The following is a 26,123-nucleotide window of genomic DNA, read 5'->3' as shown; positions in this document are numbered from 1 at the left end:
TTCCTATTTAAAAAAACAACAGCCACAACCCATCTTCAACTGTTTATATTCATAATATCAAAGAGAACTTGTAATATTCTGAAATAAATCAAGCAAACAAATTAATATTTGAATTCATCCTAACAAATTTAAATCATCAATCTTATATTAGGCTATATGAGAAATGCATGTACAACTTCTTTGGAACTACAACCACAGCAATTTCCTTCGTCAGCAACTTTAACTTATCACCACAAAGAACTATACAATTATAACACTACTACAACAACAAGTTGAAAGTAACTTCTATTGCACTCGCATCCTTTACTGTGTCCGTATGCATGTGCGTGCGTGCACTTACATGGTTGTATTTGTGTGTTTCTCCACAAACTCGCAAAAGGTCTATTTGGCATTGATCAACTAGACAGTCCACTCCTCCCACTGGTCTTGCTGGTGCTCTTCAGTTGTGTTTTACTGTTAATGTTTTTCAGTGATCTTCTGTGCTCTGTGGCACTCGTCAATACGGTGCCTGAGTCTATCAGTCGTGTTGCTCTCATCTCGATGTCTGCCCTCTCCAGAATGTATTCCTGTAAATATGGTAAGTAATATAATAAATTGGTAGTTGCAATCTTGATTGGGGAGACAAGATATGATTACAGTATACAAAATCTGGAATTCAGAAGAAAGAAAAGATTAAATATTCGATATAAACTAAATGTGAGAACAAATGGGGACTAATTTCAAGGTAAATACTAATAACAATGCAATTAGACATTACCTTTACCATATCCATCATCGTCAGCATGTCTATCTCTTCCAGAGGCCCATAGTGCTGTAAGTAGCACTGCTCTGCAAGGTTCTTCACAGCTATCAGCAGGCAACCCACTTCCTCAACCTGACAAGAGAGGTGGAGTGGAGTTTATTATGGTATTATTATTGGTTATTATTGTAAAATGGTGGTGGTGCTCAGACCTGGTCTCTGGACTGGCCTTGGTGCATCATCAGTTTTATCTCAGTCTGGTTGTTCTTCTCCTTGGCTCTGTCCCATTGGGTCTGCAGTTCAGACAGCTCCCTGTTCATCATCTGCCTCCGACGAGGGAAGAGCACACAGTCTAAAGCTTACTACAAGCTCTACAAAGAGACACAATATTATTAAATTTTTTTGTACTTTTTACATTTTACAAACATATACGGAAGTTGGATTATACATTTGAAATGCGTATTTAGAAAAGTGAATAACCAAGCACCCAGGTTTTTTTAAATGCATACATTAAACAATGCCAGAGGCCTTATACAAAACATTCAGAACACCTGCTCTTTCCATGACAGACTGACCAGGTAAATCCAGGTGAAAGCTATGATCCCTTATTGATGCCACTTGTTAAATTCACTTGAATCATATGAAGAGGAGACTGGTTAAAGAAGGATTTTAATCCTTGAGACAATTGAGACATGGATTGTGTACTGTATGTGTGCCATTTAGAGGGTGAATGGGCAAGACAAAAGATTGAAGTGCCTTTGAACGGATATGGTAGTAGGCACCAGGCGCACCGGTTTGTGTCAAGAACTGCAACAGTGCTTGGTTTTTCATGCTCAACAGTTTCCCGTGTGTATCAAGAATGGTCCACCACCCAAAGAACATCCAGTCAACTTGACACAACTGTGGGAAGCATTAGAGTCAACTTGGGCCAGCATACAGTGCCTTGCAAAAGTATTCGGCCCCCTTGAACTTTGCGACCTTTTGCCACATTTCAGGCTTCAAACATAAAGATATAAAACTGTATTTTTTTGTGAAGAATCAACAACAAGTGGGACACAATCATGAAGTGGAATGACATTTATTGGATATTTCAAACTTTTTTAACAAATCAAAAACAGAAAAATTGGGCGTGCAAAATTATTCAGCCCCCTTAAGTTAATACTTTGTAGCGCCACCTTTTGCTGCGATTACAGCTGTAAGTCGCTTGGGGTATGTCTCTATCAGTTTTGCACATTGAGAGACCGAAATTTTTTCCCATTCCTCCTTGCAAAACAGCTCAAGCTCAGTGAGGTTGGATGGAGAGCATTTGTGAACAGCAGTTTTCAGTTCTTTCCACAGATTCTCGATTGGATTCAGGTCTGGACTTTGATTTGGCCATTCTAACACCTGGATATGTTTATTTTTGAACCATTCCATTGTAGATTTTGCTTTATGTTTTGGATCATTGTCTTGTTGGAAGACAAATCTCCGTCCCAGTCTCAGGTCTTTTGCAGACTCCATCAGGTTTTCTTCCAGAATGGTCCTGTATTTGGCTCCATCCATCTTCCCATCAATTTTATGGCTCCATCCATCTTCCCTGTCCCTGCTGAAGAAAAGCAGGCCCAAACCATGATGCTGCCACCACCATGTTTGACAGTGGGGATGGTGTGTTCAGGGTGATGCGCTGTGTTGCTTTTATGCCAAACCTAATGTTTTGCATTGTTGTGAAAAAGTTGCATTTTGGTTTCATCTGACCAGAGCACCTTCTTTGTTTGGTGTGTCTCCCAGGTGGCTTGTGGCAAACTTTAAACAACACTTTTTATGGATATCTTTAAGAAATGGCTTTCTTCTTGCCACTCTTCCATAAAGGCCAGATTTGTGCAATATATGACTGATTGTTGTCCTATGGACAGAGTCTCCCATCTCAGCTGTAGATCTCTGCAGTTCATCCAGAGTGATCATGGGCCTCTTGGCTGCATCTCTGATCAGTATTCTCCTTGTATGAGCTGAAAGTTTAGAGGGACGGCCAGGTCTTGGTAGATTTGCAGTGGTCTGATACTCCTTCCATTTCAATATTATCGCTTGCACAGTGCTCCTTGGGATGTTTAAAGCTTGGGAAATCTTTTTGTATCCAAATCCGGCTTTAAACTTCTTCACAACAGTATCTCGGACCTGCCTGGTGTGTTCCTTGTTCTTCATGATGCTCTCTGCGCTTTTAACGGACCTCTGAGACTATCACAGTGCAGGTGCATTTATACAGAGACTTGCTTACACACAGGTGGATTGTATTTATCATCATTAGTCATTTAGGTCAACATTGGATCATTCAGAGATCCTCACTGAACTTCTGGAGAGAGTTTGCTGCACTGAAAGTAAAGGGGCTGAATAATTTTGCACGCCCAATTTTTCAGTTTTTGATTTGTTAAAAAAGTTTAAAATATCCAATAAATGTCATTCCACTTCATGATTGTGTCCCACTTGCTGTTGATTCTTCACAAAAAAATACAGTTTATCTTTATGTTTGAAGCCTGAAATGTGGCAAAAGGTCGCAAAGTTCAAGGGGGCCGAATACTTTCGCAAGGCACTGTACCTGTAGAACGCTTTCAACACCTTGTAGAGTCCATGCCCTGATGAATTGAGGCTGTTCTAACTCAATATTAGAAAGGCATTCCTATACACTGGTATACTCAGTGTATAGTAAATTAGTGCCTTCCAAAAGTATTCACACCCCTTGAATTTTTCTACATTTTGGTGTGTTACAGGCTGAATTTAAAATGGATTCAATTTAGATTTTTTTTGACACATTTTAGAATTTAAATTAATGATATTTAATAAGCTTATGTATCGACCTCACGGGCTTCGTCAGAGCCGTGAGGTCGACACGTAAGCTTATTAAATATCAGTGATACTATCAAGAGCAGTGTGCGATTTCCTTTTTCCTTCATCTTGTTCAATTGTTGCCATGCACCTGCAAATTAGATTGCTCAGGTGTGCGAGTGCCTTTTGAATTTAAATTAATAAAAAATGAAAAGCTGAAATTTCTTGAGTCAAGTATTCAACCCCTTTGTAATGGCAAGCCTAAATATATTCAGAAGTAAAATTGTGCTTTACTCACATAACCTGTAACAAGTCGCACAGCTGTAATCGCTGTCAAAGGTGCTTCTAAAAAGTATTGACTTGGGTGTGAATACTTCTGTAAATGACATCAATTAATTTGCTAAAATTTCAAAAAACATGTTTTTACTTTGTCATTATGGGGTATTGTGTGTCGATGGGTGAGAAAAAATTTGATTTATTCATTTTAGAAAAAAGCTAGCTCTCTTTGAAAGATAAATAAGAGCGTAGTCTTCAAAAATCTGCATTTGTGTTTTCAACATACACTACACATACAAAAGTTTGAGGACATCCCTTCAAATTAGTGGATTTGGCTATTTCAGTCACACCCGTTGCTGACAGGTGTGTAAAATCGAGCACACAGCCATGCAATCTCCATAGACAAACTTTGGCAGTAGAATGGCCTTACTGAAGAGCTCAGTGACTTCCAACGTGGCACTGTAATAGGATGTCACCAGTCAGTTCATCAAATTTATGCCCTGCTAGAGCTGCCCCAGTAAGTGCTGTTATTGTGAAGTGGAAACGTCTAGGAGAAGCAACGGCTCAGCCGCAAAGTGGTAGGCCACACAAGCTCACAGAATGGAATCACCAAGTGCTGAAGCGCAGTTGCAACACTCACTACCAAGTTCCAAACTTCCTCACGAAGCAACGTCAGCACAAACAATTAGTCGGGAGCTTCAAGAATTGTGTTTCTATTGCCGAGCAGCCACACACAAGCCTAAGTTCACCATGCATCGGCAGGACTGGAGTAAAGCTCGCCGCCATTGGACTTTGGAGCAGTGGAAATGCCTTCTCTGAAGTGATGAATCACCATCTGGTAGTCCAACAGACAAATCTGGGTTTGTCAGATGCCAGGAGATCGCTACCTGCCCCAATGCATATTGACAACTGTAAAGTTTGGTGGGGGATGAATAATGGTCTGGGGCTGTTTTTCATGGTTTGGGCTAGGCTCCTTAGTTCCAGTGAAGGGAAATCTTAACTCTACAGCATACAATGACATTCTAGATGATTATGTGCTTCCAACATTGTGGTAACAGTTTGGGGAAGGCCCTTTCCTGTTTCAGCATGACAATGCCCCACTGCACAAAGCGAGTTCCATACAGACACAGTTTATCGAGATCGGTGTGGAAGAACTTGACAGGCCTGCACAGAGCCATGACCTCAACCCCATCAAACACCTTTGGGATGAATTGGAACACTGCCTGCGAGCCAGCCCTAATCGCCCAACATCAGTTCCCAACTTCACTAAAGTTCTTGTGGCTGAATGGAAGCACGTCCCCGCAACAATGTTCCAACATCTATTAGAAAGCCTTCCCAGAAGAGTGGAGGCTGTTATAGCAGCAAAAGGGGGACCAACTCCATATTAATTCCCATGATTTTGTAATGAGATGTTCGACGAACGAGTGTCCACATACTTTTGGTCGCTTGGGTCCTTGATCTGATCTATAGGCTATATACAATGGGGCAAAACAGTATTTAGTCAGCCACCAATTGTGCAAGTCCTCCCACTTAAAAAGATGAGAGAGGCCTGTAATTTTCATCATAGGTACACTTCAACTATGACAGACAAAATGAGGAAAGAAATCCAGAAAATCACATTATAGGATTTTTAATGAATTTATTTTCCACCATAATTTGGAAATAAATTCATAAAAAATCCTACAATGTGATTTTCTGGATTTTCTTTTCTCATTTTGTCTGTCATAGTTGACAGAGCCGTTGCTTCTCCTAGACGTTTCCACTTCACAATAACAGCACTTACTGGGGCAGCTCTAGCAGGGCATAAATTTGATGAACTGACTGGTGACATCCTATTACAGTGCCACGTTGGAAGTCACTGAGCTCTTCAGTAAGGCCATTCTACTGCCAAAGTTTATTCATCAAAGTAGCCTATTTTGCATTGATTTCCAGTATATAATTTCAGCGACTGTTCAATCTCTGTGATTTGATGCAAACATACCTCTTTCTATGCAGGACATAAAGTGCATTTATTTTTGTAGTTTTACTTAGTGCATTATTGCAAACAGGATACACTTTTAGGAATATTTGTATTCTGTATTTAACCTTTATTTAACTAGTTAAACACTATTATAGTCCATGCAACTTAATATTTGATTTGTTAAGCAAATTTTTACTCCTGAATTTATTTACGCTTTCCATAACAAAGAGGTTGAGCACTTATTGACTCAAGACATTTCAGCTTTTCATTACTAATTAATTTGAACTTTGACATTATGGGGTATTGTGTGACACAATCTGAATTGAATCCATTTCATTTAAGCTTTATTTACTAGGCAAGTCAGTTAAGAACTCTTATTTAAATTGATGGCCAACTCCGGCCAAACCAGATGACGCTGGGCCAATTGTGCGCCGCCCTATGAGACTCCCAATCACGGCCGGTTGTGATACAGCCTGGAATTGAACCAGGGTCTGTAGTGACGCTTCTAACACTGAGATGCAGGGCCTTAGACCGCTGCACCACTCGGGAGCTTTGTAACACAACAAAATCTGGAAATAGTCAAGGGGTATGAATACTTTCTGAAGGCACTGTACATGTATTTCTAACATGCTGACCACACCACTCGCATCGGGTGCACGAGAGTTGCAAAATAAATGTACACCTACATGTTATTCAATCATTGCACCCACACTGCTCGCGTGTGTCAAAGAGTGTCTGCGTAGTCAGGCGCTAAAATAGAACTTGGTTCTATTTGTGACGCTTGATGCGCGGCAAGTCCCACCTCTCCCATCTCCTCATTGTATATACCCTCCTCAGTATATACCCACGTGCCATCTCCTCATTGGTTTTTAGGAACATATACCCACGTGGGTGATTTGAAAGATGAACTGAGGTCCACACTCCAGTCGGTTGTAGTAATGCACCGTAAAGTTAGTTGCCATATAAAGTCCAAAGAAGAAGAAGCTTGAAGGAGGAGAGATTACTAGAAACTAACTCAGCCTACCCTTTTATCTGTGGATTAATTGTTGGAGTAGAGGACCTTGTGCATTTCAGGTAAAATAACAACCCAATGTTTATATCTCAGGACAAATTAGCTAGCAACAGCAAGCTAGTTAACTAAATTGCCATAAATGTTTGCTTATCGACCTGTAATCAAATGAATATAGTTGATTCATAGTTCATTTTGATATTTCAACCTGTGTGTCCTGATCACTTATGGTGTGGGGGGGACAAAATCAACATGCGCGCAATGGCACACGCAAGCTAGCGGGATTATACACTGTACCGGCAAGATAGAACAGCACACACCAGTAAGACGAAGGGGGGCGGTCTGTGCATATTTGTAAACAGCTGGTGCACGAAATCTAAGGAAGTCTCTAAATTTTGCTCGCCTGAAGTAGAGTATATTGTGATATATTGCAGACCACACTACTTGCCTAGAGAGTTTTCAGCTATACTTTTCGTGGCTGTTTATTTACCACCACAGACAGATGCTGGCAATAAGACCGCACTGAGTCAGCTGTATAAGGAAATAAGCAAACAGGAAACCACGGCGCTCCTAGTTGGGCGTGCACGCCCAATTTTTCAGTTTTTGATTTGTTAAAAAAGTTTGAAATATCCAATAAATGTCATTCCACTTCATGATTGTGTCCCACTTGTTGTTGATTCCTCACAAAAAAATACAGTTTTATATCTTTATGTTTGAAGCCTGAAATGTGGCAAAAGGTCGCAAAGTTCAAGGGGGCCGAATACTTTCGCAAGGCACTATAGATAAACTCCAACTTAGATGGGAAAAAGATCTGGGTATTGATCTTGATGAGGATCTATGGAGTGACCTATGCAGGGATGGTGTTACATCCACATTGAACTCCAGATACAGACTGATCCAGTTTAATTTCCTCCATCAGCTCTATATCACCCCATCTAGACTGCACAAGTTCAACCCAGATATCTCCTCCCTATGTTTTAGATGTGGCTCAGATGAAGGAACATTCCTCCATTCCACTTTGCAGTGTTCAAAACTACACGGTTTCTGGCAGGGGGTATGCGATACCATATCCTCAATTCACAGGGTTGCATTCCCTTTAGACCCGGAGGTCTGTCTACTTTACTAACACCAATCTTAGGCAAAGCCATACTATAAAGCTAACAGAAATATTGCTAGCGATTGCCAAGAAATGCATTGCCTTAAAATGGAAATTGGATTCCTCCCTGCCAGTTGCAATGTGGCTATCGGAAGTTAATAGTTGTATCCCTTTGGAGAAAATCACTTACTGCTTGAGGAATAAGTTAAAGACATTTTACAGAATTTGGCAACCTTTTATTGACTATATGGAGAATCTCCCCCCTATCATTGATTGAATCTATATATAATCCCCACATAATGTTTCACACGTAATGTATAATATGTAGCCTACGGCAGGTGATCCAATGTCTCGTTATTTTTTTCTTATTGTATGTTTGTATATATAATTATAATTTTTTTGTTTTTTTTGTTACGCTCGTCTGTTACTGTCACTTTGTCCTATCGTTGTCTAATATCTTTTGTTTGTTTTGAATGTTCTTAATTGGAAAATGCAAAAATAAAATATATTTTTTAAAACACACACAAAAAAACCTGGAATGAAAAGGTGTGTCCAAACGTTTGATTGGTACTGTACGTGAATGTCTGACCAGCTTGTTGGTGTTATGCTCCTGCTTCAGGCTGTCCAGGCTGCGCTGGCCCTGCTCCAGCTCTTCCACCAGCTGGCCCAGGCGCTCCACCAGGTCCTGATGAGTGAGGGACAGGGTATCATGGCGCCGAATGATGGGCATCACCAGGGAATCTGCCCCATACTCCAGGTAATCTGCATTCACAGGCAGGTTAAGAAACAAACATACTTATTGTATTGTACCTCACAACCAACACTGTCATTTTATGTTTATTTGTTGGAGGCAACAATCCAATCCAATAGTTTTCTAGATCTAGGTATTGATTCAACTAAAACAATCAACTAAGAAAAAACAGTATATTCAACTACAAAAAACATGAACTTACTCTCCGGGAGAAAATCTAACATTTTCATCATGTAGTCTTCGTACATTTTATACTTGGTCACCCTGTCCTTTAAATACTGCTGCCTGTAGGGATTGGGAAAAAAAGATATCAGATGAAGAGGGACCAACAAGTATTTGTGCAAGAAATTTCCCAATCCAAAAACCAGCTCCCATTCACCTGGCCTGCAGTTTTTCCAGCTGTTCAGTGAACTCTTCTTTCTCGTTCTGCTTCAGATCGTTCTGCTTCCTTGCTGCCTGGTACTTCTTCAGGGCCCGACGGCGCTTTACCTCATTGTCCTCAACAAACTTCTCAAATTTCTTAGCTCTGTCTTTAGTCTGGGTGAGATCATAAACCCAAAGGAAAGAGTCAAGAGATGACGTACACATAAGCAGGTCAATACTGTATATCTTGGTTCTATGTTAAGCCTATACAGTATCTGTATCATTTCACCTGTCCATGGATTTGAAATGCCTTAGCTCATCGTGAATTGTGTATTATAAACTAGGTGGTTCGAGCCCTAAATGCTGATTGGCTGAAAGCCGTGGTATACCACAGGTATGACAACATTTTATTTTTACTGCTCTTACATTGGTACATTGGTAACCAGTTAATAATAGCAATAAGGTTTGTCTGGGAAGTGTAATATATGGCCAATATATCACAGCTATGGGCTGTGTCCTAGCACTCCGCGTTGTTGTGCAGAAGAACAGCCCTTAGCCGTGGTATATTGGCCATATACCACACCCTCTTGGGACTTATTCCTTAAATGTAACTCACCGCCTGCTGTTTCAGCTCTAGCTCTGCCTTCCTCTGTGCAAGGGCCTGCATGCGGCCTTTGAATTCCTGTCGTTTCTGTGCCAGCTGCCTATCCACTTCATCCACCTCCACCTGCTTCTTCAGGACGAGGGTTCTCTGTAATGTGTTCACTCCTGTCTCCAGGACTCTGCTAGCAGTCTACATGGGAAATCACTAGTCACAAGAATACTTAACATCAAATATATCTACACCAAGACACTGGCCTATGTTTTGTGTTCAAATAAAATCTAATTAGGACTACTTACCTCTGTTATAACAGGTATGTGATTGACATTTTCATCTTCTTGTCTATGTCAGGGAAAATATATAATCCAAACGTTTAATGGCAATGTAGTGCTGAAATTGGTCATCCATTACAACTAAACTTGAGCTGCATAATTGTGCACTATAATTAAAATGCAAATCATGATGCATCCAATTGTCATGGACCTAAAATATGATTATTCAATGCAAGTTTATCAAGACATAATGATTGTGGCCAGAAGGATTAGCAAAACTGAAGGTGAACAGATGGGCTATAATTATCGTGCATAATGCATAAGATTATAAAAGTTGATTGTAACATACCTAGTTTCATCAAATTGCGTTACAAAAATGTTTTTCATTCTATTCTCCACCTTCAGCTTTAGACGAGGATCACCTTTATTTATACAAGGAAGAGTCTCCATATTTTTAGGCGTTGCAACTTTTATTTGAGAAAATAAGTGATCCTTGAGAGTGAACAGAACTCCAATAAGATTATAAAACGCAGCATTTGTTGTGTTCCTGAAAGAATTGTTCCGTGCACACGAACAAGAGAGCAACAAAAGTCTTCCGGATTGGGTGTCCTCCTGAATTTGTGTTACATGTTGCCGAGGAACCAGGGGGAGGGGAGAGGGAATGCGAGGGGATCGTTTCCCGGTTGACATAGCAACTGCCCGGGAGGCGTTCTAATTCACGGATGGAAAGCAACTGAAAGGTATTCCACAAAAGACAGTCGCGTTTATAAATTGTTTTGCCTGACATTGCGAACACATCATAAACTTTGTCTCAATCTAAATAGAATAATTCTTATACATTAGATTTTAAATTCAGTACCTGTCAAAAGTTTGGATGCACCTACTCTAGGCCTTTCTATGGAGTTTTTCCTAGCCACCGTGTTTCTACACCTGCATTGCTTTCTGTTTTGGGGTTTTAGGCTGGGGTTCTGTACAGCACTTTGTGACATTAGCTGATGTAAGAAGGGCTTTAAATAACTGTGATTAAAGTTAACTCTCATTAAAGGGTTTTTCTTTATTCTTACTATTTTCTACATTGTAGAATAATAGTGAAGACATCAAAACTATGAAATAACACATATGTAGTAACCCAAAAATGTTAAACAAATCAAAACATATTTTAGATTCTTCAAAGCAGCCACCCTTTGCTTTGATGACAGCTTTGCACACTCTTGGCATTCCCTCAACCAGCTTCACCTGGAATGCTTTTCCAGCAGTCTTGAAGGAGTTCCCACATGTGCTGAGCACTGCTGCTTTTCCTTCACTCTGCGGTCCAACTCATCCCATGCTTCGTGGTGGGAACCACACATGCAGAAAATCTCCTCCATGCTTCGTGGTGGGAACCACACATGCAGAAAATCTCCTCCATGCTTCGTGGTGGGAACCACACATGCAGAAAATCTCCTCCATGCTTCGTGGTGGGAACCACACATGCAGAAAATCTCCTCCATGCTTCGTGGTGGGAACCACACATGCAGAAAATCTCCTCCATGCTTCGTGGTGGGAACCACGCATGCAGAAATCCGTTCACTTACTCTGCGTCTCACAAAGACACGACGGTTGGACTCATCAGATCAAAAGACAGATTTCCAACGGTCTAATGTCCATTGCTCATGTTTCATGGCCCAAGCAAGTCTCTTCTTCTTATTGGTGTCCTTTAGAAGGGGTTTCTTTGCAGCAATTTGACCATGAAGGACTGATTCACGCAGTCTCCTCTGAACAGTTGATGTGTCTGTTACTTGAACGCTGTGAGGTGCAGTTCACTCTAATGAACTTATCCTCTGCAGCAGAGGTAATTCTGGGTCTTCCTTTCCTGTGGCGGTCCTCATGAGAGTCAATTTCATCATAGGGCTTGATGGTTTTTGTGACTGCACTTGAAGAAACGTTCAAAGTTCTTGACATTTCCGCATTGACTGACCTTCATGTCTTAAACTGTCTTGGACTGTCTTTTCTCTTTGCTTGTTCTTGCCATAGTATGAACTTGGCCTTTTACCAAATAGGGCTATCTTCTGTATACCACCCCTACCTTGTCACAACACAACTGATTGGCTCAAACGCATTAAGAAGGAAAGAAATTCCAGAAATTAACTTTTAACAAGGCACACCTGTTAATTGAAATGCATTCCAGGTGACCTCATGAAGCTGGTTGAGATAATGCCAAGAGTGTGCTAGCTGTCATCAAGGTGGCTACTTTAAAAAATCTCAAATATAAAATGGCTACTTTAAAGAATCTCAAATATAAAATAGATTTTGGTTTTTGTAACACCTTTCTGGTTACTACATGATTCCATATGTGTTATTTCATCGTTTTAATGTCTTCACTATTATTCTACAGTGTAGAAAATAGTAAAAATAAAGAAAAGATAAGATATCCAGCCTCTTGATCGGTGCCAGCATTTTTCTTGATTCTATATTGACTTCAGATAGTTTTCCAGATGAGTTTTCCAGATGAGACCAGGATCTAGTTCATCAACCTAGCCTCAGAGCAATTCATATTATTCTGTATGTAAATCCGAGACACTCCATTTAGTATGATATGTTACATTTTGTATGGTATGTATTAATTTGTGGATGTCCATTACCCATTTCGTATTATATGTTACGAATTTGCAAAACGTACAATATGTTACAAATGTGCCAAATCAAATGTTATTTGTCACATACACATGTTTAGCAGATGTTATTGCGGGTGTAATGAAATGCTTGTGTTTCTAGGTCCAACAGTGCAGTAATATGTAACAATACACATAATCTACGGTAAAATAATGGAATTAAGAACATATACATTTTTGGATGAGCACTGTCAGAGTGGCATAGACTAAGATACAGTAGAATAGTATAGAATACAGTATATACATATGAGATGAGTAATGCAAAATATATAAACATTATTAAAGTGGCCAGTGATTTCAAGTATATGTATATAGGGCAGCAGCCTCTAATGTGCTAGTGATGGCTATATATATATATATATATATATATACACTGCTCAAAAAAATAATGGGAACACTAAAATAACACATCCTAGATCTGAATGAATTAAATATTCTTATTAAATACTTTTTTCTTTACATAGTTGAATGTGCTGACAACAAAATCACACAAAATCAATGGAAATCTAATTTATCAACCCATGGAGGTCTGGATTTGGAGTCACACTCAAAATTAAAGTGGAAAACCACACTACAGGCTGATCCAACTTTGATATAATGTCCTTAAAACAAGTCAAAATGAGGCTCAGTAGTGTGTGTGGCCTCCACGTGCCTGTATGACCTCCCTACAACGCCTGGGCATGCTCCTGATGAGGTGGCGGATGGTCTCCTGAGGGATCTCCTCCCAGACCTGGACTAAAGCATTCGCCAACTCCTGGACAGTCTGTGGTGCAACGTGGCATGGTGGATGGAGCGAGACATGATGTCCCAGATGTGCTCAATTGGATTCAGGTCTGGGGAACGGGCGGGCCAGTCCATAGCATCAATGCCTTCCTCTGCAGGAACTGCTGACACACTCCAGCCACATGAGGTCTAGCATTGTCTTGCATTAGGAGGAACCCAGCATATGGTCTCACAAGGGGTCTGAGGATCTCATCTCAGTACCTAATGGCAGTCAGACTACCTCTGGCGAGCACATGGAGGGCTGTGCGGCCCCCCAAAGAAATGCCACACCACACCATGACTGACCCACCGCCAAACCGGTCATGCTGGAGGATGTTGCAGGCAGCAGAACGTTCTCCACGGCGTCTCCAGACTGTCACGTCTGTCACGTGCTCAGTGTGAACCTGCTTTCATCTGTGAAGAACACAGGGTGCCAGTGGCGAATTTGCCAATCTTGATGTTCTCTGGCAAATGCCAAACGTCCTGCACGTTGTTGGGCTGTAAGCACAACCCCCACCTGTGGACGTCGGGCCCTCATACCACCCTCATGGAGTCTGTTTCTGACCGTTTGAGCAGACACATGCACATTTGTGGCCTGCTGGAGGTCATTTTGCAGGGCTCTGGCAGTGCTCCTCCTGCTCCTTCTTGCACAAAGGCGGAGGTAGCGGTCCTGCTGCTGGGTTGTTGCCCTCCTACGGCCTCCTCCACGTCTCCTGATGAACTGGCCTGTCTCCTGGTAGCGCCTCCATGCTCTGGACACTACTCTGACAGACACAGCAAACCTTCTTGCCACAGCTCGCATTGATGTGCCATCCTGGATGAGCTGCACTACCTGAGCCACTTGTGTGGTGTTGTAGACTCCGTCTCATGCTACCACTAGAGTGAAAGCACCGCCAGCATTCAAAAGTGACCAAAACATCAGCCAGGAAGCATAGGAACTGAGAAGTGGTCTGTGGTTATCACTTGCAGAACCACTCCTTTATTGGGGGTGTCTTGCTAATTGCCTATAATTTCCACCTGTTGTCTATTCCATTTGCACAACAGCATGTGAAATTTATTGTCAATCTGTGTTGCTTCCTAAGTGGACAGTTTGATTTCACAGAAGTGTGATTTACTTGGAGTTACATTGTGTTGTGTTTTTTGAGCAGTATGTATGTGTGTATATATAAATATATATTTAATTTTACCTTTAAGTCAGTTAAGAACAAATTCTTATTTTCAATGATGGCCTAGGAACAGTGGGTTAACTGCCTTGTTCAGGGGCAGAATGACAGATTTTTACCTTGTCAGCTCTGGGATTTGATACAGCAACCTTTTGCTTTTTAGTCCAACACTCTATGTACAATATGTTACGAATTTGATAAAAGTATAATATGTTACGAGTTCTAGCTCTAGGTGGCTAATGTTAGCTAGCTGGCTAATGTTAGCTAGGCTAGGGGTTAAGGTTAGGATTCGGGGAAGGGTTAGCTAAAAGGGTTAGGGTTAGATTAGCTAACATGCTAAGTAGTTGCAAAATAGCTAAAAAGTAGATAGTTAAATAGTTAAAGTTGCTAATTACCTAAAATGCTAAGTTGTAAGTGATGAGATTCAAACTCGCAACCTTTGTGTTGCTAGACATTATCATTATATACCCACCCATCTAACCCAAAAAGTTGCTAATTACCTAAAGTGCTAAAGTTGTCCGTGATGAGATTCAAACGGTCAACCTTTTGGGTTGCTGGACATTCGCATTATACACCCATCCATCCCGACCAACCACCTTTCTTTCATTTTTGCTTTAAGTAACTATCTGTCTTATGTAACCATACCAAAGGTATGTTTGGGATTCATGTTAACACAGTAAAGTCTAGTCTATGAGACCAGGCTGAGTTCATTTGACACCAAAAATGAAATATTTTATTACAGCCAAGTCAGTAGGCTACAGTTTCAATTTAACAAAGTATCAACTGAATACCACTTTGGTTTGCAATGGGTAGTTTATAATCTACACCGCAACCATTTCCAACAGTGTCTGTCAACAACTGATGCTCTGCAATTTTCAGAAAATATAATTGAGCAAGTTGCTAAACCTTTTTAAGGAGATTTGTTAATACATCAGAAAGGCAGTAATTATTACGTTTAGAACTTAAAGCCAGGATTTTCTCACTCATCAGAAGTAACCATTATGCTGGTTACAGTGGTGTTGTCATGTTTTAAGATGTAATGGTATGAAATTGAATCTTGACCAGACCAAGACACATTTACTAGACTGTGAAGACTTGACAGTTAGACATGAAATAGCAATCAGTACCAATGAACCCACAGCCTTAACCAGTAGTATTGTCTAATAACAGATATTGGAGATATGCTTTGGGGTGCTCTAGGAATGTTATTATGAGACTGTCAGAGAGAGCTTTGGGAATTCAAAGATGGAGAAATGCAGCATTAACTTCATAATACGTATGTTTATCTATAAATATGTTTTACACTTTGTCTTAAAAATGGTTTTATATACTGGAGCAGGCTTTTTTGTTCCCCAATACATTTTAACATTGCCTTTTTGCAGAGCTAATCTTATTTCTGGATGTTGACTGTTTATTTTCTTATCACTGAGTGATTATCTTATGTGTCAATAAAGTTGTATAGATATCACCAGGGACTGTAATTCAAGCTGTTGTGTGTGTGATTGTAATACTCCTTCATAACCTCTGCCATAGCCATGTAAGCCCTCAAACCAGAGAGGTCTTTAATAAGAGCAGTGGAATCAAGTGGAACCAAACAAAGCTAAACATGCATCACCACTGCTGGGACTACTTGCTCCCTAGTATGGCAGCACAGATAGCTGTTCTCTCTTCCAACAGGAGTGCCTGGCTCTTAGGTTACTCCACATGTGGAAAACCTATGACTGTGTACATTATTTGTTTCAGGATTTAAAATTTTCTGCCTTTGATTTTGCATGCCACCTCTTTCATGAATCAAGGTGATGCAGCTCAATTTTGTTGTGCGCTCTCATTTCGCCCTTCTTATTTCATGACTGCAGGATTTTAAAGGGAAATTCTTAATTCTATGTTTGACTGAGAGGTATATTTTGTTTTATGATGAATTCATTCATGCTTTCAACTTCCATCCAGGTCCCTGTGTTGCAACTCCAGGACCAACACTGGGCTATGAGGACAACAGGGAAGGGCTGGATAACCTAGTTGTTTAGGGCAATATAGTGACCACCAATGTGACCTTCCCAGACAGCCTGTCCATAACACTATGCCAGAGACTAAATATTGAAGATAACGCAGACATATCTAACCATCAGACTCTGCCTACAATCCCCTCATCCATCAAGATGTTAAGGTGAGTCCTTACAAAGAAGATATGTCCTGTATGTATTCTTATTCCCTCTCTTGTCTAATTGAGTCTATTCTGCTATCTCCAACATTCTGCAGGATCAAGTTAGTTTAACTTAATTTTATTTAATATAGTTTCAACCAAGATAATATAAATAAATACCTGAACCCCTATCACTCACTATATGGTGGGATATACAGCAGCCATAGGCATCAAACTCTGAAGAGCATCATGTGGTAACAGGCAATAGGCACTTATACTCATATTGTTATGATTTCCATGCTGTTCAGCGTTTTTGCACAGATGCTATATGGTAAAGAAGCAATAATTTGACATTTTTCCGAATGGAGTTGGGTTAATCATTTTGTTCAAATAACCAGGGCCATTTTTTACATTTGAAAATTCCAGTCAAATTAATATAACACCTATTTTTAATGTACCAAAATATAAAAACACCTGCCTGTTTGCAAATGTCATAATACAAACTAACGGGGTAATGGAGAACAGATGCCCAAAGTATCCTGATGCAATTTGCCTTTATCTTTGGGCGGAGGATGCTGGAGTGCCTTCACATGTCAATTCGGTCCTAAAATAATCTCAGAATGCACCGCTGAGCCCTGGCTATCCTCCCCCCGCTGCTGTCATTGCTCGACCGCTGCTCTGCCGCGTGTCCTCTACAACGCGTGTGGATGCACTAAAATAATGATGAGATTTTTTTATTCTGAGTATCTATCGCAATTTTTTATGATGGGAACAAGAGCAACCCGTCTTTAGGTAAAGTATACAACGATGTTGTTCCCGAGTGGCGCAGCGGTTTAAGGCAATGCATCTCAGTGCTATATCGTCACTAGACCCTGGCTCGATTCCAGGTTGTATCACAACCGGCCGTAATTGGGAGTACCATAGGGCTGCGCACAATTGCCTCAACGTCGTCCGTGCTAGGGTTTGGCGGGTTGGCAGTCATTGTAAATAATAATTTGTTGTTAACTGACTTTCCTAGGTAAATAAAGGTTAAATATAAATATAAAAATGCGTTGATCGGCAACGGCAGAAAGACTTTATGTCAGAGTCAGCTGAGTGAGTATTTTGTTAATTGTGAAGCGCAGGGCAATCCCCGTGGACTGAATTAGTGGGGTCTGTTTCAGTCTATTAAACATTTATATTTTATATAATTATAATATTTATTGATTTACAAGGACCCTACATTATTTTCATTATATCTAAACACTAGAAAATAAAATCACGGACTTGCTTACTCTTTATTTAAAAACATGAACAACTAGATTTATGAGAGAACTCGGTATCACAAACCTGCATCAATTACATTCTGCATTGTCTCCAAGTCATTTGCCTTCCATCTTCATTGTAGAGATGTAGATCCAACAGTGTTTGCCATCCAGAGAGGAGATGCTCAAGCTGTGAAAGAGCTGTCAGTGACTGCACCTGACGAAAGAGAACAAAGAAGGATTAATACCTTTGCATGAGGCTGCATATTGTGGCCAAGCTGAATATATCAAGGCACTGTTGAAAGGTACACATTGAAAGGTAATTCAAGCTGTTGGTAAACATTTTGTTTATGTGTATATTATTTCCCCTCCAGCCCAACCAGGATTAGTTGACAAGCGCACCCTCTAAGAACAGGCTGCTCTCCTCCTGTCATTTTCCGTGCAACAACTGTCATGTGTGCAATGCCTCCCTACAGGCAGGGCCAGATCCTGACATCAGCAGCAAGAACAAAGAGACTCCCCTATACAAAGGTACAGCACCCTACGTGGCTATAGCATGTACGATAATGGCTTTGAGGAATATGTAGTACTGAAGCATGGTGTCTTCTGCCAGTCTGTTCTCTGATGCCTTCTAGCCTGTGAGTGGGAGAACGTGGAATTTTTTTAAATGTATTTTTATTTGACCTTTATTTAACCTTAACAATCACGGGCCTACCCCGGCAAAACCCTGACGACGCTGGGCCAATTGTGCTACGCCCTATGGGACTTCCAATCACGGGCCTACCCCGGCAAAACCCTGACGACGCTGGGCCAATTGTGCTACGCCCTATGGGACTTCCAATCACGGGCCTACCCCGGCAAAACCCTGACGACGCTGGGCCAATTGTGCTACGCCCTATGGGACTTCCAATCACGGGCCTACCCCGGCAAAACCCTGACGACGCTGGGCCAATTGTGCTACGCCCTATGGGACTTCCAATCACGGGCCTACCCCGGCAAAACCCTGACGACGCTGGGCCAATTGTGCTACGCCCTATGGGACTTCCAATCACGGGCCTACCCCGGCAAAACCCTGACGACGCTGGGCCAATTGTGCTACGCCCTATGGGACTTCCAATCACGGGCCTACCCCGGCAAAACCCTGACGACGCTGGGCCAATTGTGCTACGCCCTATGGGACTTCCAATCACGGGCCTACCCCGGCAAAACCCTGACGACGCTGGGCCAATTGTGCTACGCCCTATGGGACTTCCAATCACGGGCCTACCCCGGCAAAACCCTGACGACGCTGGGCCAATTGTGCTACGCCCTATGGGACTTCCAATCACGGGCCTACCCCGGCAAAACCCTGACGACGCTGGGCCAATTGTGCTACGCCCTATGGGACTTCCAATCACGGGCCTACCCCGGCAAAACCCTGACGATGCTGGGCCAATTGTGCTACGCCCTATGGGACTTCCAATCACGGGCCTACCCCGGCAAAACCCTGACGACGCTGGGCCAATTGTGCTACGCCCTATGGGACTTCCAATCACGGTCAGATGTGATTCAGCCTGGATTCAAACCAGGGACTGTAGTGTCGCCTCTTGCACTGAGATGTAGTGCCTTAGACCACTGCGCCACTCGGGAGCCCCAAATGGTGAGCCTCATCCTGTCATTCGGTGCCACAGTGAACCAGAGGTGTAACCGGGGCTGGACAGCCCTCCACGAGGCAGTGTGCAGGGACAACATAGGGATTTGGTATTTTAGGTATTTTATTAGGATCCCCATTAGCTGTTGCAAAAGCAGCAGCTACTCTTCCTGGGGTCCACACAAAACATGACATAATACAGAACATCAATAGACAAGAACAGCTCAAGGACAGAACTACATACATTTTTTTTAAAGGCACACGGAGGCCTACATATCAATTCATACACACAAACTATCTAGGTCAAATAGGGGAGAGGCGTTGTGCCGTGAGGTGTTGCTTTATCTTCTTTTTTTAAACCACGCTTGCTGTTTATTTGAACAATATGAGATGGAAGGAAGTTCCACGCAATAAGGGCTCTATATAATACTGTATTCTTGAATTTGTTCTGGATTTGGGGACAACATGCCTACCACTTTGAAGATGCAAAATATGTTTTATTGTGAAACAAACAAGAAATACGTTTTTTTTTAAATGGAAAACTTGAGCGTGCATAACTATTCACCTCCCCAAAGACAATACTTTGTAGAGCCACCTTTTGCAGCAATTACAGCTGCAAGTCTCTTGGGGTATGTCTCTGTAAGCTTGGCACATCTAGCCACTGAGATTTTTGCCCATTCATCAAGACAAAACTGCTCCAGCTCCTTCAAGTCGGATGGGTTCCACTGGTGTACAGCAATCTTTTAGTCATACCACAGATCCTCAATTGGATTGAGGTCTGGGCTTTGACTAGGCCATTCCAAGACATTTAAATGTTTTCCCTTAAACCACTTGAGTGTTGCTTTAGCAGTATGCTTAGGGTCATTGTCCTGCTGGAATGTGAACCTCCTTCCCAGTCTCAAATCTCTGGAAGACTGAAACAGGCTTCCCTCAAGAATATCCCTGTATTTAGCGCCATCCATCATTCCTTCAATTCTGACCAGTTTCCCAGTCCCTGCTGATGAAAAACATCCCCACGGCATGATGATGCTGCCCCCACCATGCTTCACTGTGGGGATGGTGTTCTCGGGGTGATGAGAGGTGTTAGGTTTGCGCCAGACATAGCATTTTCCTTGATGGCCAAAAAAAATAATTTTAGTCTCATCTGACCAGAGTACCTTCTTCCATATGTTTGGGGAGTTTCCCACACGCCGTTTGGCAAACACCAAACTTGTTTGCTTCTTTCTTTCATTAAGCAATGGCTTTTTCTGGACACTCTTCCGTAAAGCCAAGCTCTGTGGAGTGTACGGCTTAAAGTGGTCCTATGGACAGATACTCCAATCTCTGCTGTGGAGATTTGCAGCTCCTTCAGGGTTATTTTGGTCTCTTTGTTGCCTCTCTGATTAATGCCCTCCTTGCCTGGTCCGTGAGTTTTGGTGGGTTTAATGGTGCTCCATGGGATGTTCAAAGTTTTTAAAATATTTATAACCCAACCCTGATCTATACTTCTCCAAAACTTTGTCCCTGACCTGTTTGGAGAGCTCATTGATCTTCATGGTGCAGCTTGCTTGGTGGTGTCACAGACTCTGGGGCCTTTCAGAACAGGTGTATATATACTCAGATCATGTGACACTTAGATTGCACTCAGGTGGACTTTATTTAGCTAATTATGTGACTTCTGAAGGTAATTGGTTGCACCAGATTTTATTTAGGGGCTTCATAGTAAAGGGGGTGAATACATATGCATGCACCACTTTCATTTATTTTTTAGACATTTTTGTTCACCAATTTGGACTATTTTAAGTAGGTTCATTACATGAAATCCAAATAAAAATCCATTTAAATTACAGGTTGTAATGCAACAAAATAGGAAAAACGCCAAAGGGGATGAATACTTTTGCAAGGCACTGTATATGGTTGAAACATCAGCATACATGGACACACAAAAAAATAGCTGGGCAGGAGCCATCATTAATCCTCCCAATACCTACAGCACTCATAGTAGCAGCCCAGCAAGGACGCGTAGAGGCCATGCGATACCTCATTAGAGAAGGTAGGTTACAGTGTGTGTAATGCTGTAACAGATGACATGGTTGGCCTTATAGTACATATGGCTTTTTACTGTAGTCACACAGACAGGTGATACATTCATTCTTATTAGACTCATTCAGTTTTCTCCAAAGTCACTTTTTCCTCAGGTGCTGACATCAACATGCAGACGTGACGGTGCTTACAGCCCTGTATGAGGCCAGTAAAAATTGCCACAGGGAGATAGTGGAGCTGCAATTCTCTCCCAACACAGATGCCAACAAACCCACCAAGACAGGACTCCTACCTCTACATGTTGCTGCTCCGTATGGACACCATGAGTATGTACGAGTGCACTGTGTTTCTCCTGTCGTGTCTCTTGTATTACTCTTATGTACAGTACTAATGTCCCCTTGTTCCAGTATTGTGTACATGCTTGTCCTAGTCACCAGTCGGGCCAGAGTTCGCCACAACATGATCAGCCCCCTCCACCTGGCTACAGAGCACAACCGGGACATGGCCACAGCCATATTGCTCAAGACAGGTGCCGATGTCAACGCCACACTATCCCACAATCGCTCCCTGCAGTATTCGGATCACTGCATCACAGCACTCTACATTTCCGTTTCCAATGGAAGCACTATTGCTGCCATTCTACTAGCAGCTGTAAGACGGGTTGTGCCAGGACTGTCTCCTTACTGCTGGAGCATGGGGCTGATAACACCAGCATTCCATTCTGTCCTACCACCTTCCCTGGTGCTATCATACTCTGTATGAATAACCTACCTCTTCTCAAGTTTGCTTTTGGTCAATGGCTGTGATATCTGGGCCTACTTCAGATGTGCATATGGTTGCAGCCCACACCCAGCCCAGGACAGCATAGTCATCGACATCAACAGTGTACTGCCTACCAATGACATGCCTCTTTTAACCTGCACATGACTTGTTGCCAGCAAAGAACAGGTAAGGCAAAGTAGGCTCCTATTGTGATCATGATTATTCTGGGAACTTGATAAATAGCCTTTTTGGGGGAGGGGGGCACGATGCTCATTATCTTTTCTTTCTGTTCATTCTTATATCCCTTAGTTTTGTGAGTTGATCTCATCAACTGTGTGTAACTGGGCAGGGCCCATCGTAGACTTACTGCTGGACTACGTTGGTGATGTTCAACTGTGTGCCAGACTCACCGAGCTCCTGGATGGATGACACGAATGGCCCAGCATCAAGACCAAGTCATGTGAGTACATCAATGAACACAGACACACACACACTCAAACAGCTGGGACAATCTAATACAGTGTTTCCTCAGTGTCAGCCCATCCACTGATGCACCTGTGCAGGCTAAGGATCCATGAGCAGATGGTTGTGTCCAGACTCAGGTCTCTGGACAGCCTACCCCTCCCAGAGACTGCTGCAGTACCTCAACCTGACCAGACACAGCTTTGATGACTTCTGCCCTGATGGCAAATAAGGCTTGTCAGTGTTCCTGTGTGTTGTGCCTTATAGTATATTAAGTTACCAGTTTAAAGGATTTTCAAAACTGCATTTATGGGGTAGTGATGATTGTGCAAAATGTGTGTAATGGAGAATATGTGTGTCGTGTGCACGTGGAATGTGTGTGTCGTGTGCACATACAGTGGCTGTGAGCTGCAGGTCTGTGTGGATGGGCTGACGAATGATGATAGATAAAGGCACAGCAGTTGATAGTCTCCTGAAGAAGTGCAGCATAACTGAGCTAAAATTAACTCAAGGTAAGCTTTTAAAATACCTGTCTTTCAGATGTTTAGGCCGAGTTGAACAAAGGGAGACAATCAATATGAGGCTTTATGAAGTGTGCTTGCTTGGATGGAATTTACTTGTTGATATTCAGCACTGATTTTGTAATATGTTTTGAAAGTGTGTTTTCAACAAACCTAGTGTAATGTGTGTATATTATAGTTGAGTTGTTGTTGTAACATATTGTAAATGTCAGTGCTAAAAGGCTATTGAAAAAGGTGTTCGAACCAAAGAAAGAAATCTAAAGATCTACTGTTTATTTAAAAAATAAATGTAATTTCTCCATATCACAAGTATTATTTACAAACAAAAAATATCAAGAAATAATGTGGGGAACTATCTGTCAGTCTGTGTTTTACTTTTTGTTGACAAACACAAGTGAACTACAAGTAATTTTGATAAATTCATTTTAAACCAGTGTATTTAAGAGATATATACACCATGAGCTAATCAACACACCCGTATACCTCTCCTTTAGCATAGATTATCACGACGAATCAAAAAATGGACAACGTCAAATGTCACTCCATTCCTATATCAACATAAATTCCCTTCCATTTTAAAAATTAGAAAGATGAAGTAGTCTACATTTTTCAGTTTGAGACGGTGCTATGATTTTATAATAAATTCCTTAGACGTTATGGAACCCAAGTGGTAAAGGTGCAGGTGTTCCAAGCAGAAATGTTTGGTATGAAATGTAAGACTACTTAAGTGCTTATTTATGACTACTCTTTAAAAAAAGAGAAATGCAAATTTTGAAGAAAAAAAAAACCCGGCATATCGAACTAAACAAATTAATATTTACATCTTCATTATTGCTCAGGCAATTATTAAGCTATGATTATACGTCTGTAATTGTGTTTAAATGAACCCAAACACGTTGAAAATGGATGGCGGGACCGTGGGTTTAGTCGGTATGGGTTTGACCACGACATGCGTGTAGTTCTTATGTCGGTGTGTTATGTCGGGTGTTTCCGTTTCAGCCACTGTGGCTTTCCCCCAGAGTCCCACAGCCGATTGTGGAACAACTATGTGACTCTGAAAGACGTGGTGTCCGTGGTACTGAAACGGACAGAAACCGCACACATTGACGTTATGAGAGGCCACGTCCAGTTTGAGCGGTTCTTTCTCAACAGAGCCACGTCTATTGGAGATAAGCAAGCTCGGTGTTAGTTCCTCGTGAGCTTTTTTTATTTTTTCAACATCGTTGATTCCTATCACACCTTGGCTCTTTTTCCATCCATACTGCAAATAGTCTGTGTTGGTTTGGGCTAATCGGGGTTCCTCCCAAAACGATGCAGGGAGTTGACGTTTCCTCATGGGTACCTGTTCTTGCTTACTGTTATCACTGTCTACAGTTGGGGTTTGAGCCATCCTTGCGTTCTCTACGTCTCGCGCATCCGAACCCCCTTTTTCATTGATGCGCGTCGTGCTCGGATGAATTGTCTCCAATGAATACTCGCTGGACGTGTTCACCACATCTTTGGCGATGCTAGACTCCGTGGACCTGTGTGTGTGGCATCTGGGCATCCGAGCGTATTTCTGAGAAAAACGCTTGAGCTGTTTCTGCAGGTATTTCCTGTGGTCCACAGAGCGCCTGCAAGGGGCTGATTTGTCCAGAGCCGCCTTGATGTCACTGGATGCCAAGTTTACAAAGTTCAGTAACGTTTTCACCTCACTGTCTGTACTTGCCATTTTACAGTGTAAATATTTTAATCCATAGGCCTACCACCAAAAAAGTCCATGCAAATTATATTCTTCTTCATCTTTAAAATCTGAAAAAAATGAATAGCATCATAAGATATAAATATTTAAGAAAAATATTTAGAACTTTATACTCACATTATTTGTAGTTCATAAGGAATACCACAATAATCACACAATTACGCAAAGGGCCTAATAAAACAGGAATTACGCATAGCCTAACAACACGTAGGTTGCAAGTTATCCATTCATAACCACAAATAAAACTTACCATGTCCCCTGTTGAGGATTCTCATTCCTGTCTCTCTCCCAGAAGTAGTCTGAGTGCTTCAACAAGTTGAATGAATATAAACTGCGTGTAGTGTTGGTGCTTTCCTTGAACCAATCAGCGACCTCAGTCCCCTCACAATGCACCCCAATCAGCCTCCGAGCCCCCGGTATTGAATTCTTTGCCATCGCAAATTGTTGTCAAGGAGATCCTCCAAGAAAAGCGGCTAATAGATGCAATATTTTTGCCCGGTCTTCCGCGCGCTCATGGAACACCCTTACAATAGTTTATCCAAACTTCTAAATATGCCCCAAGAACTACCGTGCATGATTAGTCTGACATAGGCTGTTAATGGTATGGGTATGCTTCATCACTGCGAGACAATTTCAACTGTTGTGATCTAGCCCCCCCCCCCCCCTCCAGAGTGCTGTCAGATGTAGGATTTGGTGGGAGTGGGGAGGGGGATCTAAAGAGCACATATCCATGGAAAGGGGGGTTGAGCGCTCAAGAATCTTGTCTTTCTATTTGCCCCCTCAATCGAGCGACACAAAAGCTGAATTACTCATTCAAACCTCGCGGGACAAAAGGAAAGGAGCTGGATAGCACTCCTGCATTTGTAGTCAAACATTTAGAGACTTAAATCGAGTCGTCATGAAGGAGAAAGAGTTAGACAAAGCCCATAGAATTGCCATCAGTAAACATTTTCCTGTGTCATATTAGTGGGTCTCCATGGCTCCTTCTGGCCCGTGGACAATAGCACAAGTTTGCACACTCGAATACTGTCACCCTGCCAACGGCAACAAGTGCCAAAAACAGGACAATCCCCGGGGAAAGCAAGGGCTCTGCGGGGAAGGTTGCAATAGAGGAGGAAAAGGGGACCTGTGAAATGCAAATTTAGGTCCATCCCCTTATTGA

General features: G+C 41.9%; 2 protein-coding genes and 1 pseudogene across 2 annotated transcripts; 1 reads left to right on the top strand and 2 right to left on the bottom strand.

Moving 5' to 3' along the window:
- Positions 1–29: 29 nt before the first annotated feature.
- ccdc197 (coiled-coil domain containing 197) lies at positions 30–10,468 on the bottom strand. Its single transcript, XM_020499841.2, has 9 exons — positions 10,213–10,468; positions 9,891–9,933; positions 9,607–9,783; positions 9,007–9,164; positions 8,830–8,912; positions 8,466–8,638; positions 952–1,062; positions 758–874; positions 30–566 (listed from the first exon to the last, which is right to left on the bottom strand). The coding sequence occupies exons 1-9, from the start codon at positions 10,311–10,313 to the stop codon at positions 396–398; spliced, it is 1,134 nt and encodes a 377-aa protein (XP_020355430.1). The 5' UTR covers positions 10,314–10,468; the 3' UTR covers positions 30–395.
- A 6,432-nt stretch (positions 10,469–16,900) lies between these two features.
- Positions 16,901–23,513, top strand: LOC109904549 (ankyrin repeat and SOCS box protein 2-like; annotated as a pseudogene).
- On the bottom strand, positions 23,479–25,560 carry LOC109904088 (protein FAM181A). Its single transcript, XM_020501205.2, has 2 exons — positions 25,212–25,560; positions 23,479–25,011 (listed from the first exon to the last, which is right to left on the bottom strand). Exon 2 carries the CDS (start codon positions 24,929–24,931, stop codon positions 24,098–24,100), a length of 834 nt encoding a protein of 277 aa, XP_020356794.1. The 5' UTR covers positions 24,932–25,011; positions 25,212–25,560; the 3' UTR covers positions 23,479–24,097.
- Between the last annotated feature and the right edge of the window lie 563 nt (positions 25,561–26,123).

The sequence above is a fragment of the Oncorhynchus kisutch genome, linkage group LG14, assembly GCF_002021735.2.
Source record: "Oncorhynchus kisutch isolate 150728-3 linkage group LG14, Okis_V2, whole genome shotgun sequence".
NCBI classification, from domain to species: Eukaryota; Metazoa; Chordata; class Actinopteri; order Salmoniformes; family Salmonidae; genus Oncorhynchus; species Oncorhynchus kisutch.
The sequence above is the reverse complement of the archived record's forward strand: the minus strand, read 5'-3'. Positions and strand labels throughout refer to the sequence as shown.

What these genes read in the sequence shown, in the direction of transcription:
- ccdc197 (XM_020499841.2), bottom strand. Translation starts at nt 10,313, where the DNA reads ATGGAGACTCTTCCTTGTATAAATAAAGGTGATCCTCGTCTAAAGCTG. An exon ending in TAGAGCTGAAACAGCAGGCG is followed by an intron (nt 9,165 to 9,606) that starts GTGAGTTACATT and finishes GATCTCACCCAG; the next exon opens with ACTAAAGACAGAGCTAAGAA. An exon ending in CTGGAAAAACTGCAGGCCAG is followed by an intron (nt 8,913 to 9,006) that starts GTGAATGGGAGC and finishes CAATCCCTACAG; the next exon opens with GCAGCAGTATTTAAAGGACA.
- LOC109904088 (XM_020501205.2), bottom strand. Translation starts at nt 24,931, where the DNA reads ATGGCAAGTACAGACAGTGAGGTGAAAACGTTACTGAACTTTGTAAAC.